The following is a 20023-nucleotide window of genomic DNA, read 5'->3' as shown; positions in this document are numbered from 1 at the left end:
ATCTCTCAGCGAAGTTAATTCTCGACACACAACTCGTTGTTTTATCTCAGTTTTAATCCGATATAAAGGTGTGTAGGTGTTGTGTAGATGATAATCTATGTCCATTGCATTAATAAGAGGTTGTTTTGGTCTGATACGTGACCCCGTTCATTCGAAACCTCAACACCCGCTTTTCAAACTTGTTATAACGTGGTCGTAATCAACTTGATCGTCTAGATCGTCTTAAAAACATGTTTTATAGAGTCTTCAATCTCCAAATTCACCAACTACACGTAGTTTGGCCGTCTAATCTGTTGCCGCTTCAGATTCAGGCGAAGTTGCAGTTTAGGCGAAGTTATCCTTAACTTCGCCTAACGCTTAACTTCGCCTGTTGATTTAATTGTTTAACCGAATAAGAGGCGAAGTTGTGGTTAGGCGAAGTTATCATCAACTTCGCCTAGCCCTTAACTTATTTTTAATTAACTGATTATCAGGCGAAGTTAAAGTTAAGGCGAAGTTGTTTCCAACTTCGCCCCACCCCTAACTTCGCCTATACAGTATAAATCATAACTTCGCTCAAGGTCATAGGCGAAGTTGTGATTTTCTTCGACGTTTCTCTAACTTAGACTGTTTTTGTTGCAGCAATGGCAGCTGTAGCTGGAGCAGGTGGTGCAGGTGGTGATGAAGGTGGAGACAACAACCGACAGTTTTTCCCGGGGCATAACATGTACATAACTTTGGACCCGGATGCGAGCGGTGTTGATGATTTCCGCGAAATCATCACGTTTCTTATCCGCTCGCGTATCTTCCACGCTATTACTACAACACTGCCTATCTCTTTGCCAAACATAGAGGATTTCTGGCAGACAGTGGAATATGATTGTCGAGTCGAGCCCCCAGTTATGCGTGAAACGGTTAACAATCAGGTAGTGCAGTTCTCGTCTGAGCAGATCAGGGTGGCTTTACAGTTTGGGGATGAAACGAGAAATGACCCTACCGACTTCGTGGCTCCATTCAGAGATGGTACTTTTCTGAGAATGGGCTATTCTGGTCCTTTGGGGGATACTCAGAGACGCAATGGGTTTTTATTAGACCAATGGCGCTTTCTCATGCACGTGATGATCGTGTGTATGTCGGGGAGAAAGGCTGGTACAGATGGAATGGGTGCGACGATGCAGTCGGCGATGACTGCACTGACTTACAATAAGCGTTATAGCTTTAGTCAGATGGTGTTCTACGAGATAGACCGTCAAAGACGAGCGGTGGCGCGTGAGAGGTTCTTGATGTATCCAAGATTCCTTCAAATGATCTTGAATCACGTTGCTCCCACGTTACCTCAGCGCCGCCCGATTAGATATGTGGAGAGTGTAAGCAAGAGAATCTTCGCTCAGTGTAGATCATCAAGTGCAAGAAGAAAGCCTGAGCTCCGTCCTCGACATACTCCATTGTTTGGGTACTTGATCAATCCCGCGTATGTTGCAGCTCGTGGGGACGAGTTTCGGATCCGGCACCTCAACCACCACCTGAGGTACAACAAACTTTACCTGCTGCTTCTGTTGTGGCACCGGAGGAAAATGTAGACCTTGAAGCTGCGTTTGGCGGTCAAGGATTCTTTGATATGGAACGTGTTGATCCAGAGGAAGAGGTACAAGTCTCGGTTGCACGGGTTACTAGTGTGGATGTGGCTATGGCAGCTACGACGGAGGCTGATTCTGATTCTTCAGATGATGATATGGCTGAAGCTAGACGGATTTTAGTTACACAAGAAAGGATTCATGGGAAGAGAAAGAGAGACACCGATGACAGTGATTCGGATTTTGAGGAAGATTTACATCGGTTGGTCCGTAGAGCGAGAAGGAAAAGGGCAGGTGCAGGTTTGGGAGCTGGTGAGAGCTCAAGGGTGGTTCGTTTCACTCCACCCGCACTGTCTGGTATGACTATGGTCCCTTCATCATTGCCAGTTACAGGGCCAAGCGCCACGGATGTTCTAGTGTTGACTACCTCATCTTCTTTCGGCATACCACCCACTACATTCCAGCTCTCGGCTCCGGAGATTGTGTCCTTACCCCCTCTAACTCTTACTCCATCGGAGGTCGTAGCAAGGTTTGTTGAGTCGACAGTTGTTGCCACTGCAGGGTTGTCGGTTACGATACCACCTGAGGTTACGTTTCCACCTGTTTCTGAGGTGCCGGTTACATTGGGAATCCCTCCTCCGTACGCTCAAGACATATCACATATGAGGTTTGATTTCGATGCAACCTTATCCGACTCGGAAAGAATAACAGCGCTTGAAAGGGTCGTGGCAGAACAATCAAGAGTAAATCTAATCCAGACTCATGCTATTCAGCGCCTCGTTGCGGAGAATCAAATTCAGTCGTCCCTCCTGATCGAGCATGGTAAAATATTTGATGCCTTGAAACAGTTCTTGGCATCTCAGGGGGAGACGAGCTGTAAGGGTGACGAACTGAGGACGAAGAAGAGAAACGATCGAGACGATGATCCCAATGCATCGAAAGGTGCAGGTGGTGAGTTGCCAAGAACTGAACAAGCTCTTGGGACTTCTACATCTCAGGGGGAGTCAACGAGTGCAGCTGGCGGTTCAGGGGGTGATGATGTGGTGGTTGTGGATGCTGAGGATGATGATGTTATTGGTGATGATGATGTGTTACCATTGGAAGAGATCGAGAAGACAGGAGCTGAGATCGTGATTGACGATGAAGCTGAAGAAGGAGAGATTGTGGAGGAGAATGTTAAACATGAAATTCCGGCAGTTGAAAAGTCAGATCGGGGTCAAGATACTGGATGTGATGAGACAGAATGGGAGGAGCAGCCAAGATGGAAAGAAGGCTACCCTCAGTGGTTCGTAAAGACTAAGAAACCGGCGGTCCCTACTATGTTCAAGAAAAGTTACAACATCAAGGGTTATGCTGAATCGAAAAAGGGGATTATATGCTGGTTATATGATGAGCAGTTGAGGCTTTTTGTGATTAAACGGTATGATGGGGTTCAGTATTTCAAGAGGTTGTTGAGATCGTTGAATACGTTGCCTTAATGTGAAGTGAAGGACTTAGCCAGGTTGGGGTTGATAAACAGGATTGACGATAATATGGCTAGGATTATTGGGAAGATAGTTTGGAAAGAAAGCATAAAAGAGAAAAAGTTCGAGTTATTAAAGCCGCAGAAGGGAAAGCTAGTTGAAGATAAAGACAGAGGTATGAGAGCTGATGGCAAGCCTTGGATGATAATGAAGTATAAGCCGATCCGGTGTCTAAAAGAAGTGCCGATGAAACAAATGCCCAAGGATGTGCTCAAAGATCTGAAATGGTGGTACGTTGATAGTGAAACAGCTGAAGCAGTGATGGAGGATGAAGATGAACAAGAGTTGATGAGAGTGTATGATCCTATGCACTTAGTGAATTTGTCTCAAGCGGACTTGTAGGTGCTGAACGAGAAAAAGATATTTTACATTCCTGCTTGGAAAGAAGAAGCCAAGAAATACCAAAGAGTAGTTTCAGTTTGTGTACGAGAAGGCGTTCATGCTTGAAGATGGAAGATACAAGATTTTTGAGATTACAAGACACGTGATTGAAGATAGAGATATGAAGCTACTGCCAAGGGGGAGTCTGTTGGTACATGATGTCAGTAGTTCAGTATCTAGTGTCTGTAATCGTGTTATTTGGATTTGTATTGATGTTTAAGCGAACTTGTCTCACAAGTTCGCCTGATATAGGCGAACTTGTGGAACAAGCGAAGTTAGTGACAACTTCGCCTAAACATGTTAGGCGAAGTTGTCGTTTGATATATAGGTTAGCCTACGGGTTATTTGTGTAGGAGTTGTTGCAGTACGTGTAATTGTGATCGGTGAATCACGTGTTATTAGTTGCATTACAACGTGTTCTTTGTTTATTGTAACGTGTGTTTGCTTGTGTTTAACGTATATCGATTCTACACTCGTATCGTCTTACGTAGGGATTCCGCACCTACGTAGAACGAGATATTTCCGTGTAGATCCGGCTGGGAACCTACAATAGGCTGTATTGTTAATCTGTGATGTTGGTAAGTCAACTTACATTTTGTAATTATATGTTAGCTACTTGTACTACGTAAACAATTTTGATGCATAAAACAGCTCCCGGATCATTATGAGAAAGACGTATCCACGAGAATATCACATTTCAGTGAGAATATGGATAAGATGCTGAGTATGCAAAAGTTAAAAAGCATTTATGGGGGGGGGGGGGGGGGGAATTGGTATTAATACCGATAATATACGTTAAACACTTCTATTTAATGTGTTTCAACCTGAAGAAGTGTCATATTCATATGATTGACAACATGGGGACGAGGGAGTCATTTAAGAGTAGATATAAAGGGTGGCCTGAGAAGATGGTATGTGAATTTTATGCTTTTCAATACTAAGCAATTTAGAATTATAACCTTATTCTGCGAATTTGTTTCAGAGGGAGACGCTAGCAGGATACTTGGCATTTGTAGAACACCAAGGTGTGTCGAAGATGAGAAGCTCAAATATACCAAGAGTTGATGTACCGTATGTTCCTCCCCAAATGATGAGGTTTTTAGTCTCATTGTAGACAAAGATGTAGAATTAGAAGTAAATTTATAAGGTATGTGAGTTACCTGATATAAAAAATCTAAAACTTAAATCAGAATCTCGCTGAAAATAAAACAATCAGATAACCTTTATAATAATTAGATAATAAGTCACACTCACACATCACCCTGTCGGCCTATTACATCACAAAGTTCTTGAAACAAACTCTTTATTCCTAGAAACAGATTCAGCAATCCAACTTTATGTTATCAAAGGTAAAGATATTCTATCGTAGTAGTAGTAGTAGTTAATCGTACACAAGAATACAACACGATAATACCGTCTTATTACACAAGCATCAAAAGTTGTCGTCATCAGCATCCGCTTCGTGAACAGCTTGAAGCGGACCCTTTCCCAAAACAGAACCCTCATTCTCAGAAATACCAGCATCCAGAGGCCAGTTTCCATTTAAACATACTTGCGGTTCTAACTGATTTAACCGCCTGTATTCATCGTCTGACAAACTCCAGTTGAAGATATCAAAGTTCTGCTTTATCCTCTCGGGATTCACACTCGATGGTAGCACGCTCGTCCCTCTTTGTAGACCCCACCTCAAAATAACCTACATAAATAAACCTCAATATATTAAGGTAATGTTTGGTATTGAGTTTTGAAGGCGATTATAATAAAACGGAGACACGGGGTGTTGTATAATTACCTGTTCGGGAGTCTTTTTATGTCTGTCAGCTATATCTGCTACGGTTGATAGCTTAAGCATAGGAGCGTGTACGGATCTTGACCGTCTAAAAGACAAATGCGGGGTTTCAGGTTCATGTTGCTGCTGTTCACTTGATCCGTTTTCATATAGTGTGAGATTAGAACTAGAAGTTGAAGTAGAAGCTGGTACACCTAATGGTGTGTGAGCGGATACATGGATCGATTTTGATTGACAAAATTTAACAAGCTCATCTTGCCTCCAAAAAGGATGCAACTCCACCTACATAACAGTCAGTTTATGTTTTAGCAAACTTGTGTAGTGTTTGATGCAATACAAGAAAACTATGATATCATTAACATGTAAAACTCAAACAAACATAATGATTATAATTAGGCTTATAAACAAACCGAACTTATGTAGTGTTTTCTCACAATTTTGCGTTATACTGTTATTCTTTTAGTACTTTTATTATGTTGTTTTGATTCCCTGTGTCGCACTTTAGTTTATCTAGATACATATGATCAAGAAAAGAGTCGAGGCGATAAATTCCTCAAATCATTTGTGTTTGTGTGTGATAAGCATACCACATAATCCCACATATAGCATAAACAAATGAACCAAGATATAAACAACAAAATCCATACGTTTATGCGTTCCTGTTCGTTCGGTTCGTAAACAAGAACAAAATACAGACCTGATTAACGGCAGGCACAATTTTCGCAAACTTAAGCACTTCATTAATCTGCTGTATATCGAAATTACTCAACCCGATCGCCCGAACAAGGCCCAATTCAACCAACCTCTCCATCGATTTCCATGTCGTACTCAGCTTACTCCAAATCTGCCTATACTCAGTACCCGAATTCGCAGGCGGATCAGTGGCATCACCGAAAATCGAGCTTTCAGGCCTATGCATCAAATACAGATCCAGATAGTCAATCCCAAGGTTCTTAAGTGAAACCCTAACATGATTCTCAATCTTATTCAACGAGTTCATGGTACAATGCAACTTTGATGTCAAAAACAAATCCTCTCGTTTTAAAGAACCATTAAAAGCTTGAGATAATGCTTCACCAACTTCAGCTTCGTTTCCGTACAGATGTGCACAGTCTATGTGTCGGTAGCCGGCTTCGATGGCGGTCTTGACGGCTTCGACGCAAAACCCACCGCCGCTGTGCCATGTTCCGAGGCCGATGGCCGGGATCTTGGCACCGGTGTTTAACCGGAAGTAGGTTTGTGATGGCAAAGACTTACCTTTTTTCATTGTAATGGATCAAAATTTGATGTGGGTATTGGAGATCATGAACCGTAGATGCGAATAAATACAAGATTTGAAGTAATCAGGAACAGGGTAATGAATAAAGGTCAAGACTTTGACTGATTCAAGAAACTAGAAGATGTGCACACCAAGTGTTTGATGAAATGCGGTAATGAGTTAAAAAAGTGGGTTGAAATAAATGACATAGGAAGTACCACCAGAAGCCAACTAAGTGGGGCCCACCAGTCACTAGATTCAGATCCTTCCAATAAGGTGGAATTGTCAACCAAATGCACCTTGAATTTGGCAGCATGTCATACGTATAAGAAAACTATAGTATAAAATATGGGTCAAGAGAAATGGGCTTGGAAAGAAAAAAAAAACACACTGGTCTGTTTTTCATATGATTTGATTTATGGAATAATTTAGTGTATCCCACCTCGTGTGAATACAATACTAAGGAGGGTCATTGTTAAATAAACACTATCTGGATATATCTATATGTGAGTAACGTGTCATATGAATAGTATAATAGGACGAAAAAGGTTAACCGGGTCATACGATAATTATATGGTATATATGGGTCATATAATATGAGGTATAGTTTGTATGGGTATCAAATTAGACGGGCTCATGTATACTACGGTTGATATGATATGATCATGTGATATGACATTCAAACTGGCGTATAGTATAGCACGTATGTATTTGATTAGTTAATTGTGTGCTATGTAAGGAAAGTATTGATTTAATATATTAATAATTAGGTACATGGGTTTGAGTCAACTAAATTTTTAATTGCACCATGAGTCCATGAGCATTACCACAATGTCTATGAGAATAAAAATACAAAATGTGACAAAAAAAAAAATATATACAATATTCTTCAGTGGCATGACTAAAATATTAAAATTAGGTCTTACATTTTAAGCAAATTTAAAGAATTTTGAAGGCATTAAGTTAATATAGGATCATCTGTCAACTTTAAATAACATTTTGTATAGGTTGTATTATTAAGATTCAATGAAGATGGAGAATTTGTTGTTGATGATAATAAGATGCTTACAGTCTTACACTTAGGGTACTTTGTTTTTTTTTCCCACGATGAAAAGACTGCAAAGATAGATGAACATCGTTAAGATAAATTAACAGAGTGAGGTGTCATTCATTGTTGGCTTATGATCATTAGTTTTGTAAAATGGTTAGGGTTTAGTGATAAAGGGTTCAAACAACAAAGCTGCAAAATTAATTGTATGTTTGTAGTTGGCGTAAGCACAGATCGGGTTTAGTATTGTCTAAATGGCTGGGTTTGGAGATAGTTGCTATAATGCTATTTAGGAACTTTCATTTGAGTTACTTGTATATAAATATAATCCATATGATGTAAATTATAATTCAAAACTATTCGCTTATAAATGTCACCGTGAATATTCATAAAAAAGTATATGTATAATTCTAATGCTTCAATACCTTATTGAAATGCATGTATAAAAACGTTAACAAAAATTGTTGGTGAGTTTCGTAAGTTTATATGACATAAAAATATGTGTTCCTTGGATGGCAAGTCGACCAACATTGTCTTATGTAGACAATTCCCTCAATCAATTACAATGAGTCTTGTGATCAAGACTTAACAGTGTTTCTATGATGATGCATCTCGATGTTCTAATGCAAAAAACGTCAAAAACATCTATGGACAAATATCACACGCTAGAACTCCAATTTAAATTAGTATGACTAACCACGGGTGAGACGTGTTATTTTCAAATAGTACTATTTACATTAACCATGCTAGTGAATTAGAGTCAACCCCATTTCCAAAGACACTATTACCGGTGGCGTGAAAGGTATTTGAAAGTGTCACACCCCGACCAAAGGCGGCGGAACATGCCGGGGTGCAACCGATTGCCCAAATACACAAGACACTATTTAAAGTGACAATATTTAATCAACTCATTTTATTTCATAAATCAATAAACAACACATCTCGTTCATATAAACAAATTTGAAAACAAGTAGCAATCATATTGTTCGTTTTACTAATACCCTAATAGTCTTGGTAACGTTTTTCGTCAAGTCCCCGAGTCAACAGAAGTCAAACCTGTAACATTTCATAAAATAAGTTTGTCAACACAAAGGTTGGTGAGCAATTATTAAGTTTGAGCATGTATGTATATAATAATAAAAAGCCACAAAAATTGTATACAAAACAATAAATAAAAGCAACAATATGGATAGTATGAAATCGCTAACACATTAGCGACACCTGCCATAAGAGAATACCAGTGGTTCAGGATTTTTATATGAAGTCGTTAATAAGAATACATTAACAGCACCGTCTATAAGAGAATACCAAAAAGATTCGGATTTCATGAGGTCGTTAATAAGAATACATTAACGGCATCGTGCTATAAGAGAATACCAGATAGTTCACGGATTTATGAATCAATCAACCAAAGGTGGTAATGTAACATCCTAAAAATTTTAATGATGAATAAAGGAAGTTATGTTTAGTGATTTCGCGTAATTAATTAATATCGGGTAGGGAGCGGGTCTTGGACGTGGATTAATTGAGATGGGTTAAATGAGAATGGGATTTCAGGGATATAAATACCCCCCAAAATCCCAAAATATCTTCATTTTCACCAAACTCCCTAACACCCCAAAACACACACACACACACACACCACACGCACACCGCCGCCGGCCGGCCGAGCCAAGGGAAGAGTCGGGCAGGTCCGAGAGAGAGCGATTAGTGTACTAGCAAGTAAACGAGATCCAAACAAGCCCAAAAAGGTATGATTCTTGATCTTTGAAGTTTAAAGATCCAAGCTTTTTTTAGTGTATAAGCGACCGAAAATGGTCGGGAAGCGTAGTGGGTGATATTGAACCATAGCAAGGGTGTTAAAATCGCTCAAAATGCTGGAAAGAAACCGAACAGCGGCTGTCTGGGCAACTTCGCCTGCATCTGGGCAACTTCGCCTTCAAAGCGATGAACTTCGCCTGCAAGCTAAGTTCGCCTGATGAACTTCGCCTGCAAGCTAAGTTCGCCTGATGACAACTTCGCCTGAGGCCAAGTTCGTCTGATGACAACTTCGCCTAAAGCCAAGTTCGCCTGATGACAACTTCGCCTAAAGCTAAGTTCGCCTAAGGTTTAACTTCGCCTAAAGCCAAGTTCGATTAGGAAGTAAACTAAAAATCTAATGAAAAATGTGTTAAGACAGTTAATGGAAATAAAATTTTTCCAAGCTGACCTGGCAGCTCGACCCCAGCCAGGGGCTCTGCCCCTTGGACCCTGCTAGGGGCTGCCGCCCCTAGACCCCGCTGCCAGGGGCGCTGCCCCCGGACCCCCGTTCGTTGTGGGTCATATAAAGATAGAAATACATTATGAGAAGTGATAGTTAATTGATACGTATACTTGTTATACAGTCAGCCGTGCACAACTGAAGAAAGGAATTACGATTAACGGTGAACGTAACCGTGTTCAGGTGAGTTTCTAGCCCCATTCCTTGTTATGTTTTCGGGGCTGTGTGCATACTTGATGTGTTGTTAATACATTTATCCTAAGTGATAAGTGTATGCCCTATGTGATATATGTGTTATGTAAGAATGATTGCTTGATGGTACGTGAACGATCTTCGGATATTGCACGTACTGTCAGGTTGTAATGCTATGTATAAGGTAAGTATAATATGAATGCTTATGCGTATGAACGTGATAGAGATAATAAAAGAAGGAAATAATGATGTATGGTCATATGGTTACGAAAAGGGGTACCGAGCCCTAATAATACTCGAGGTATGATGTATGGTTGTATGGTTACGAAAAGAGTACCGAGCCCTAATAATACTCGAGGTATGATGTATGGTTGTATGGTTACGAAAAGGGTACCGAGCCCTAAAAATACTCGGGGTATAATGTATGGAACGAAGAGGGAATCGAACCCTACTAATATTCGAAAACTAGGGACCAGACCCTTATAATATCTGTGATGTTAGGGACCAGACCCTTATAATATCTGTGATGTTAGGGAATCGAACCCTTCTAATATTCGAAACTAGGGACCAGACCCTTATAATATCTGTGATGGTAGGGACCAGACCCTTATAATATCTGTGATGTTAGGGAATCGAACCCTTCTAATATTCGAAAACTAGGGACCAGACCCTTATAATATCTGTGAGGTTATAGGGCGAAAGGCTCTTTAAAACGTATGATTATGTATGTAAAGAAAGTATGAAGGTAAAAATGAAAGTAAAAGCACTTAAGTGTGTATGAAAGAAAGTTAAGAGGTTAAGTATGGAGTGTAAAGAATGTATTGTATGATTATGTGATTAACTAGAACTCACTCAGCGTAGCTGACTTTTAGTATGCACGCAGGTGAGTAGGATGAGACAGCTGGCTTGAGCGGGGACACATGGCAGAAGAATAAGAGTCTGGCATCTGAAGACTTACGATGTTTTAATTTTAATGTTTTAATGTGAAAGACGAAGGATGTTTTGAGACAAGTTATTAAATATTGTAATGTTTTATGAAAGTTTTATATTCCGCGTAAATGTTTTAATTAACTCTGATATTTAGAACTGTGTTTATGAGTAAATCCAACACGAAAGTAGGGTTACCGGTAACGGGGCCTTACAGGTAAACACATAAGCACATAAGCATGTAAGCATAGAACACCAAATCGAGCATTTATTTAAGTAAAGTATACAATCACGTTTGTGGGTTTAAGATTCTAGTAAATAAAGCATTTAGTTTGATAAGTATGAAATGTCACCCCAAAACGAAAGATGGAAAAAGGGGTATGAAAGTACTCACCTCGATTGATGAATCGAGAAATAATAAATGATCGAAATGTAGAGGGCTTGCGAACGAAACGAACGAATCCGACTTGAAAGCTAATTGAAAACAAATAAATAAAATATATTAATGAACTTGAACTTTAGTTGAAACTACATTTGAAACATTTAACGAGAAGGTTCGGTTGTTAATCGAGTTACCGGTTAATTGGTTAACGATTAGGGACTCGTACTTAATTGATAATTTAAAATAAAATAATATTATTTTATTGGGCTTTTAAATAACTAAACCAATATTAAAAAGAAGCAAGACGAGTTTAATTCAAGAGTTCGGTTTTATAAAAATGAATAGATAATAAAGCTTATAATGATGTTATTAATGATAAAGATAGTAATGATAATAAAAATTTTAAAATATGTTATATATATATACATATATATATATACACTAGAAAATGAGTTTTATAGAGATCTTGAAATTTTACAACAAGTTGTAGAATTTCCTGTTTGGTTCATAAAAAATATTCTCATAAATAAATATATATATATATATATAAGATAATGATGATAATAATATATATAAATATACTACCACTTGAGAATTGTTGTTAAAACTAATAATAGTAGTAGTAATAATAAATATAATAATTATTACTTTTGTTGTTGAATACATTATTAATAAATTTATAAATTTTAATAATAATAATTATTATTATTATAATTATATGTGCCATATTAATAATAACTAATACTTATAGCATTTTAATAATAGTAGTATTAGTGTTAAAAATATAACTCGGGTGACAACGGCGTTAAATAGCAACTAGGCCCGACATGGGTTTCGGTTCAATAACACAAGTGGATAATATTAACAATAATAGGATTTAATAATATTACTTAATAATCATAATAATAATAATCTATTTATTATGAAAATAATGATAAAAATAATTGTTTTGTTAATGATAATAATAACAATAATAATAATAATAATGAGTTTTATAATAAGTTATGCGATTAATAATAATAATCCCAAAAATACTCTCCAAAGTCGGTTCAAAGGGGAATCGAACTTGTGACTCGATTACAGGTTATGAGTTAGTCACCAAGATAAACAAAACTCTAAATCTCATTACCTATAAACGATGCTTGGCCGAGAACAATTGTCGGAGCCAAACAAAGGTCGTCGGAGAAACTGTTTCCACCAGAGAGAGAGAGAGGGAAACAGTGAGAGAGAGAGAGAGAGGGAAACAGTGAGAGAGAGAGAGAGGGAAACAGTGAGAGAGAGCACGGCGAGAGCGAAAGAGAGGCGGTGCACGGTTTTCCGGTCGCCGGAAAAGCGACCGGAGAGGGAAAGTGAGGGTGGATGAGGATGATGGTGTCGCCGGAGGTCGGTATTACAAACCAGGGGGAGGGAGGCGGCCGGAGACGAAAACGGGGAGGAGGAGTGGCCGGAGCCGATTCCGGTCGCCGAAAAACGGGAGAATAAGATGGGGCAGCTGGTGATGTTTATGGTTTAGGGTTAGGGTTGGGTTGTTTATATATGTATCCCATATTTACAAAACTACCCCCCTTAAGTTTCAATTTAAGTTTAATATGAGTTTTAAATGTTTTTAAAACTTATAACGACTTTACGAAAATCATTTTGAACCCTTTATGTTTTCTTAACAACACTATAATATGACAAATATCGATTTATTTACGATCGAGGTCTATAATGATATTATATAATAATTAAATAAGGTTCTAAAAAAATGCTGAGTCGGGTTAACGTAATAAAAGTTTACAAAACGAACACAACTCGAGACTCAAATTTGACGAATGTCATAGTATCCCCAACCTTTTGGAAATTTCGTCCCGAAATTAAAATAAACTTAAAGAAAAATTAATTATTACCGAATATTGTCTTTAGTCAGAAAATTGCATGAACAATTTTAGCAAAAGAATAACGTCAAATCCTTGCATGACTCGAAAAACGCTACAAATGAGAAACAAAATAAAGGCACTTATATATAGGATATACCGGCGGCGTATCCACCATGCCTTTATCATGATTCGCTTTTCCATCTTTTTTCCGCTATCATTCTCGGGTCTGGCTTACCACACACAACCGCACTTAATATGGCTTCCATACGGGGATCGATAATTAAGTGTGCACCCATAATTATTTAGATCGTCGTATGGTCCACACGGTTCGTCCCATTGTGTGGTTTTAAAGACGTATTTATTTTGAAATTTCAACATTAGAAACGTACATAAATCTATTGAATTTCACACATATTGATAAAACAATACCAGCAGTTGGAAATTTTGGGGTTGACTTTTTAAATATGTGGAAAAATAGAATAAATAATTGAAACAATTAAATCGTAAAATATAACCCAAGGTGAAAATAACTATTTTGGTTTAAATAAGTAAAGACGATCGAATAAATAAAATCCAGGGTAGACAATTACGAAACGAGGATTGAAGGCAAATTTCCTCAGCGTGAAGGAATAAGTAAATCATTAAAATCCATGGTTTAAAGTCGGGTCACTAAATTAGTACAAAATCCGATGAGTGAAATTTTAATAATGAGGACTCCGATAGAGGGAAAATTAGGAATCAAATAGATGAAACGCGAATCCAAAGAGTGAAAAATGAAAAAAAAAATCCAATATATGTAAATGAGAAACCCAAAAAGTGAGTACATGAGGTCGGGGTAAACAACGTTACAATTAATAATAGCGTACGATGAGTTTCACACGTGAACAAACTTGAGGTTATAAGTATTTGAGGATATGATTACATGAAATGTAACAACATGAGAAATGAGGTAAGTTTCTTTGGGGTGACGCATACGTGTATCAATATAAATAAAATAGTATTTGATTAACAACCAAAACAATCGATGAAATGTGATAAAACATGAATACGACCATTATTGTTAAACCATTTATATAATCGTCATTATAATAACGGTTTCTAATAGCGATAAAACTTGTAGACATCCACACATAGGCCGTTAATATATTAGATGAAATGATATAAAATAATGTACATAATCGTGTTTACATAAATGCTCAAATATAAATAACATAGTCATGAAAATATCGTCTAAAAGATAAACGAGTTTTTATTTTTGGCGAAGTTAAGGTTTTGAAAGTATTACACAAATTGTTATTGAATAGTTTGAATTCGGCCAAAATCAAAACACCAAAATGAAATCTCAAGTGCATAATATTGTCATCGAAACATCTTATCAAATGAGAAGAAATCGTAAAAAATCCATGAGACTCGAATAAGTGACGAAATATGTAATCGTGTATCACATACTCTTCGAAAAATTCAAGAACAAAATCGAAAATAACGTCTCAAGTGAAGCCGTTTTATTGTTTCCAAGAATATACGTAATAACAAAGCATCGCGGTAGCGCGTAGCTATAGAGACATTTTAAATTGCTATCAAATGAAAATCTTGTAAGTTAAATTGTCAAAGGAATCTGTATACATAAAGCGGTTGTGATGAAAAATATTTATGAAATAATGCTTACGATAATAAGAGGTAATAGTTCGCGTAAATCGTTATTGAACAAAACTCATGACACAAGGTCTAGTATATATGATATTTATAAATGCGTCCCAAAAAGATTTATAGATTCATAGTCGTTGAGTTTATGCAAGATGGTGAAAGTTGTAATTTGTTATTGAATAAATCTCGAATTCGACATTCAAAATGAAACCTCATATTTATAAAGTTATTAAGAGATTTATCACCTTAGGTGACAACATTTAAAACCTTGAAAACGCGCATATAATCGTTTAATAATCTCTTTGAAAACAAATCCGCATAATAGAATTTTGTTGTCATGGAAAATCTTAGATTTTTGAAAGATGATTTATAAGATTTGGACGATATGTAAATCGTTAATCTTGAAAGAGTTTATAATTTAAAAGTGATTATTTAAACACATAAGGTTGTTATAAGTACACTAGTTGTATATATATACATAAAAAATTTAGGAAAAAATAAAGCTTGCGTGCGTATGGGGGGGGGGGGGGGTTAGGCTTCGAATAGTGAAGGGTTTGGAAATTTGGTGAGGAGTGAGTGTGTTTCGGTTGGCCTGCGTAGTTGAGTTTTCTTGAGTTGAATAGATGAGGTTTGTCGAGTTTAGATCGTTTGAGTGGGTTAGGTTTAGATGATTTGTGTGAGTATTGGTTGGGCTAATAGGTGAGGTATTGCTTATTTGAGCTCGGGTTAAGTTGTTGGGTTGGATAATTTGGTCTTGACTAGTTTGGGTTGAGATTTGGTTTATACATGTATTTTGTAAGGAGTGTTTGGGTTGCTATTTTGATGTCAAACTCTATGTTGGATGGGAACGGTGTGGCGACATGGTTTGTGATTTGACATAGCATGGATCGAAGGATTGATTCATAGTTGGGTAAGCTTTGGTTTGTTTATGTCCAAGGCATTCGTGAGTGTGTTTGTCGGTGTCTTTGAAGTATTAAGATAGTGAGTTTGAAAGGTTTTCGTGGCGTAGAAATGTCGGTATTTAAGGCTTTTTGTTGAGTTAATGTTGTACATCTTGAATTTTGCATGGGGCTTGAGTTGGTGAGGGTATACTTTTGGATGTTTAGATTTCGTTCATATTGAGGAAAGACTTGAGCACGTGGGAAAGCTTTTGTATTGGAAGGATGTTTGATTTGAGGCGGTAGTTGGAGAGGGAATATGGGTGTTTGCAAACTTGGGGTTGCGTCTCGGGAAATTTTTTTTTAGCCAATAATAAGTATTAACTGGAATTATCATAAGAAACTATAATCATGAGGTTTGCTAAATTTGAAGTTTATTGTAAAATAAAAGCAGATTGTCATGAGGAAGCAAAATAAATTTTTATAAGGTTCAAATTAAAATTTTGCTTATGAGGAATTTAAAATAAGTAAATTGAATTTTAAAATTTGTTATGAGGTTGATGGTCGGGTATTTTGTATATATATTAGTGTATTAATAATGTAGTTTTATTGAGTATATTGTTAGAACTTTGGTACTTCATACGTGCTTTTGTATTTTAGGTAATTGATCGTTAAAGATGCTAAATGCGAGACCTGAACGAGCATGGAATGATATCTTGTGAAGACCGAAGCACGATTTGATGTCTTGGGAAGTGTTACAAGGATTCAGGAAGAGTATGGATGAGAAATCATAAGCCAATGCTAAAACTGAACAAGATGGGTTGACAAAATGCGACCTTGAAGTAAAACGAGCATATCCTGAGCTAGAAAATGAGTTACGAGAGCCATAATATATGAATTTTGGGTTTCTAGACGAGAGGAATCCAAATATGAGGTTTTCTTAGGTCTCGGTACGCGACGGTTAGGGTCTATGGCCATCGCGATACGCGATGGTCTTAAAAAACGTGAGAAAACGGATTTTGACCTATATCTTCTATTTTACGAACCCTAATCAGTATTGACGACCGACAGCAGCTATTAGGTGATTTTGGGTGAATTCCAGGGCTACCAATCATCTCTTGATCAATCCTAATGGCCTTCCTCATCATAATTGAAGATCTATCGATGACGATGTTCGGCTAGTCTTCTCCGAATCATACCTGGGATGTAAAGTTTGTAACAATTTCAGTTTCCTCATGTGACTAAGAACATTTATGTATAACTGTTTATGGTTAATCTATGATTATTGATGTTTAGTATTTCTGTGTGTTCAATTGGTTTAGGTTTACGTTGATCTGAACGATTAGTTACCAGTTGCTATAATAATTGATCATAGGGTTGTTTGATTAGGTTGAATATGACAAAGCATATAATTGCCCTTAACCGAGTCACACTGGCAGGGAGCGTTTGATAACCAGTGCCGTGTGTAAAGCAATTATTGTTGCCTAAGGTTTTGTCTAGTTGATCAGTCTGTAGTTAACCGTTATTGATTAATCTGTTAGGTTGCATGAGATTACTGTAAGTTACCTACTTGAAGTCCCGGGTATGATTTGCTTTGTTAATTGATTGAAACTCGTTTACTTGTTTGTTTGCTTAATTCTCTAAATTGATTTTAATTGCTTGTTTGATCAGCACTAAAAACCAGTCACTTCATAATTAGAAATCTGTTACACGAATACATTGACCACATACTCCTGGTGGATACGATACCTTACTTATCCTATCTATATAGTTTAACTAGGTTTTTGATTGACTCAAACGACGGTCATCAAAATGGCGTCGTTGCCGGGGAGTTAGTGCGCTTAGTGTTTTTCGTGTTATTTGATTTTTGTGTTTAATTTTAATTTTAATTTTAGTTTAATATTGTTTTCAATTTTTAGTGTAAATTTTATTTATCTGTATTTTACGCGCGTTGTGTTATTTGTGCAGATTACAGGTTTATGCACACCCGCCATTCGGGCCGACAGTCTCCGTTGATTTACGAGCCTGAAATAGAGAGGTTAGCTCGGCAGAACCGAGTACAATACAGAAATTCAGAAATGGCAGACCAGAACCAGAACCAGAACCAGAACCAACACGAAAACCAGAACCAGAACAATTACCAAAACCAAGACCCACTCCCACAAACTAACGCGTTTCACCCAGCCAACATACCTGACCTACCAGACTTCAATAACCAAAATGACCAAAATCACTCAGCTCGTGCTTCCAGAACCCGAAACCAAAACCCAAGACAAAACCTAAACCTCAACTTTGACCGAGCCGGACCATCCGCTCCAAATAATAACCCCAAACGCCGAGTTCGGATAAATCTCGATGATTTTCAACCGAGTGTTCCGACAGAAGATGAAGATGAAGGGGAAAATAATAATGGAAACGAAGGTTTGGAGATCGATAATGAGGTAGACATATGGGTTAGAAATAATCGGGCAGTTGAGCCCGAGAACGAAGGGTTTGAGTAGGAAGATGTGGGTTATAATAATCGGGGTGAAGAGGTAGAAGAGCCGGTTAATCGAAGACAGGTTGAACCAGTTAACAGAAACGGAAGGGGTCGAGACAGGGTGAATCGGGCGAAACGGCCCGAGAGAGTTCGTGGTATTCCGGTTAACCGGGGTGGTCTGGGAAACCCCGGGGGGCTTAGAAGGAATTTTATGGCTCCGTAGGAACGAGTGCAGAGACAGCAAACTTTTAAGTCCCGGCCATCTTACATTAACATCGTTCCTCATTTCCACGGGTTGGCTTCGGAAGACCCGTATTCGCACTTGATCGATTTTTCGGTTATTTGCGGGTCTATTGGTGATGGTACATTTGATCAGGATGAAGTCCGGTTGCGATTATTCTAGTTTTCCCTAAAAGACAAAGCAAAACTCTGGTTTAATTCGCTACCGATGCACAGTATCAGAAATTGGGCCGAGATGCAACAAGTTTTTCTAAACGAATTTTATTCACAGTCGAAGACTACCGAGCCTGTTCAGACATTCGCCACTTTTCACAGCTATCTGGTGAGTTATTTCATGAAGCCTTTACCAGGTTTAAAGACATGATCAGGATATGTCCACATCATCAAATCGAACTGTGGGAACTGGTAAAGTGCTTTGTTGATGGGTTGACATACGAGGACCGAAAGCATCTTAAGGCCTCGTGTAATGGTCTGTTGCTGAATCAGCCTGAGGAAGATGATTGGGATTTTCTAGAGTTTATGTGTGAAGATTCGAAATCTGAAGCAGCAGCTGAAAGACGAAGACGGGGTAATTCATCAAGGTCAGTTAAGTCAGTTGCGAGTGAGTCTGAAAGAATTATTGAGTTGGAACGTGAACTGGCTGAGTTGAAAAAGGGTAAGAAAAAAAAGGTCGGGAAAGTTGGTGTTAAATTCCCGGTTTGTGAAGATTGTGGTGAACTCAGGCATAAGGCAGAAAATTGCCCCGAGAATTATGATGATGAGGATGATGACACCGAGGAAGTTAATTATACTTACGGGGATTCCAAAGGCCAAGGGTTCAATTCGAACACATATCACCCGGGCCTGAGGAATCACCCGAACTTTCGTTACGGGAACGCATCTTCGCAGTTGAACCCGAAATTTCAGGGATCGAGCCAGAACAGATCGCAGGTTAATTACCACCAGAGCGGTTATCAGCAGGGTTCGATTAATCAGAATCGGGGGTATAACAGAGACGGTAACCGGGGCGGAAATTCTTCGGGTAATCAAGATCAACAGAAAGGGTCCTCGGGAAATTCGGATGAGTCGGTGCACTCAAAGTTGGATGCATTATTGAAAGTTATGATTGATCACAAGGCCGAGACGAAGCAACAGTTCGAGTTACGGGATAAGTCGTTGTAAGGCCCCGATACCGGTAACCCTACTTTCGTGTTGGATTTACTCATAAACACAGTTCTAAATATCAGAGTTAATTAAAACATTTATGCGGAATATAAAACTTTCATTAAACATTACATAATTCATAACTTGTCTCAAAACATTCATTGTCTTTCACATTAAAGCATTAAAGTTAACACATCACAATCTTCAGATGCCAGATTCTTGTTCAGTGCCATGTGTCTCCTCAAGCGAGCTGCCTCATCCTACTCACCTGCGTGCATACTAAAAGTCAGCTACGCTGAGTGAGTTCTAGATAATCACGTAATCATACCATTTACATAACGTTATATTCATACTTTCATATTTTCATACTTCCTTACTTTCTTACTTTCATTCATACTTTCATACTTTCTTACTTTCTTACTTTCATATCTTACGTTATAAAGAGCACTACGCCCTACATTCCTCGA

At 38.1% G+C, this 20023-nt stretch overlaps 1 protein-coding gene across 1 annotated transcript; it reads right to left on the bottom strand.

Moving 5' to 3' along the window:
• Positions 1-4743: 4743 nt before the first annotated feature.
• LOC143597926 (aldo-keto reductase family 4 member C10-like) lies at positions 4744-6673 on the bottom strand. The gene is made up of 3 exons (XM_077076294.1): positions 5944-6673; positions 5250-5528; positions 4744-5153 (listed from the first exon to the last, which is right to left on the bottom strand). Exons 1-3 carry the CDS (start codon positions 6511-6513, stop codon positions 4890-4892), a joined length of 1113 nt encoding a protein of 370 aa, XP_076932409.1. The 5' UTR covers positions 6514-6673; the 3' UTR covers positions 4744-4889.
• Positions 6674-20023: the final 13350 nt, after the last annotated feature.

Source organism: Bidens hawaiensis, unplaced genomic scaffold (assembly GCF_021521415.1).
Source record: "Bidens hawaiensis isolate Kalapana, Puna unplaced genomic scaffold, B.hawaiensis_p1.1 tig00049252_1, whole genome shotgun sequence".
Taxonomy (NCBI): Eukaryota; Viridiplantae; Streptophyta; class Magnoliopsida; order Asterales; family Asteraceae; genus Bidens; species Bidens hawaiensis.
The sequence above is the reverse complement of the archived record's forward strand: the minus strand, read 5'-3'. Positions and strand labels throughout refer to the sequence as shown.

Excerpts from the sequence above, each read along its gene's own strand:
- LOC143597926 (XM_077076294.1), bottom strand. The coding sequence starts at position 6,513 with ATGAAAAAAGGTAAGTCTTTGCCATCACAAACCTACTTCCGGTTAAAC. Across the intron at positions 5,529-5,943 it reads TTGTGCCTGCCGTTAATCAG|GTGGAGTTGCATCCTTTTTG; the intron begins GTCTGTATTTTG and ends ACTGTTATGTAG. Across the intron at positions 5,154-5,249 it reads ATAAAAAGACTCCCGAACAG|GTTATTTTGAGGTGGGGTCT; the intron begins GTAATTATACAA and ends TTATTTATGTAG.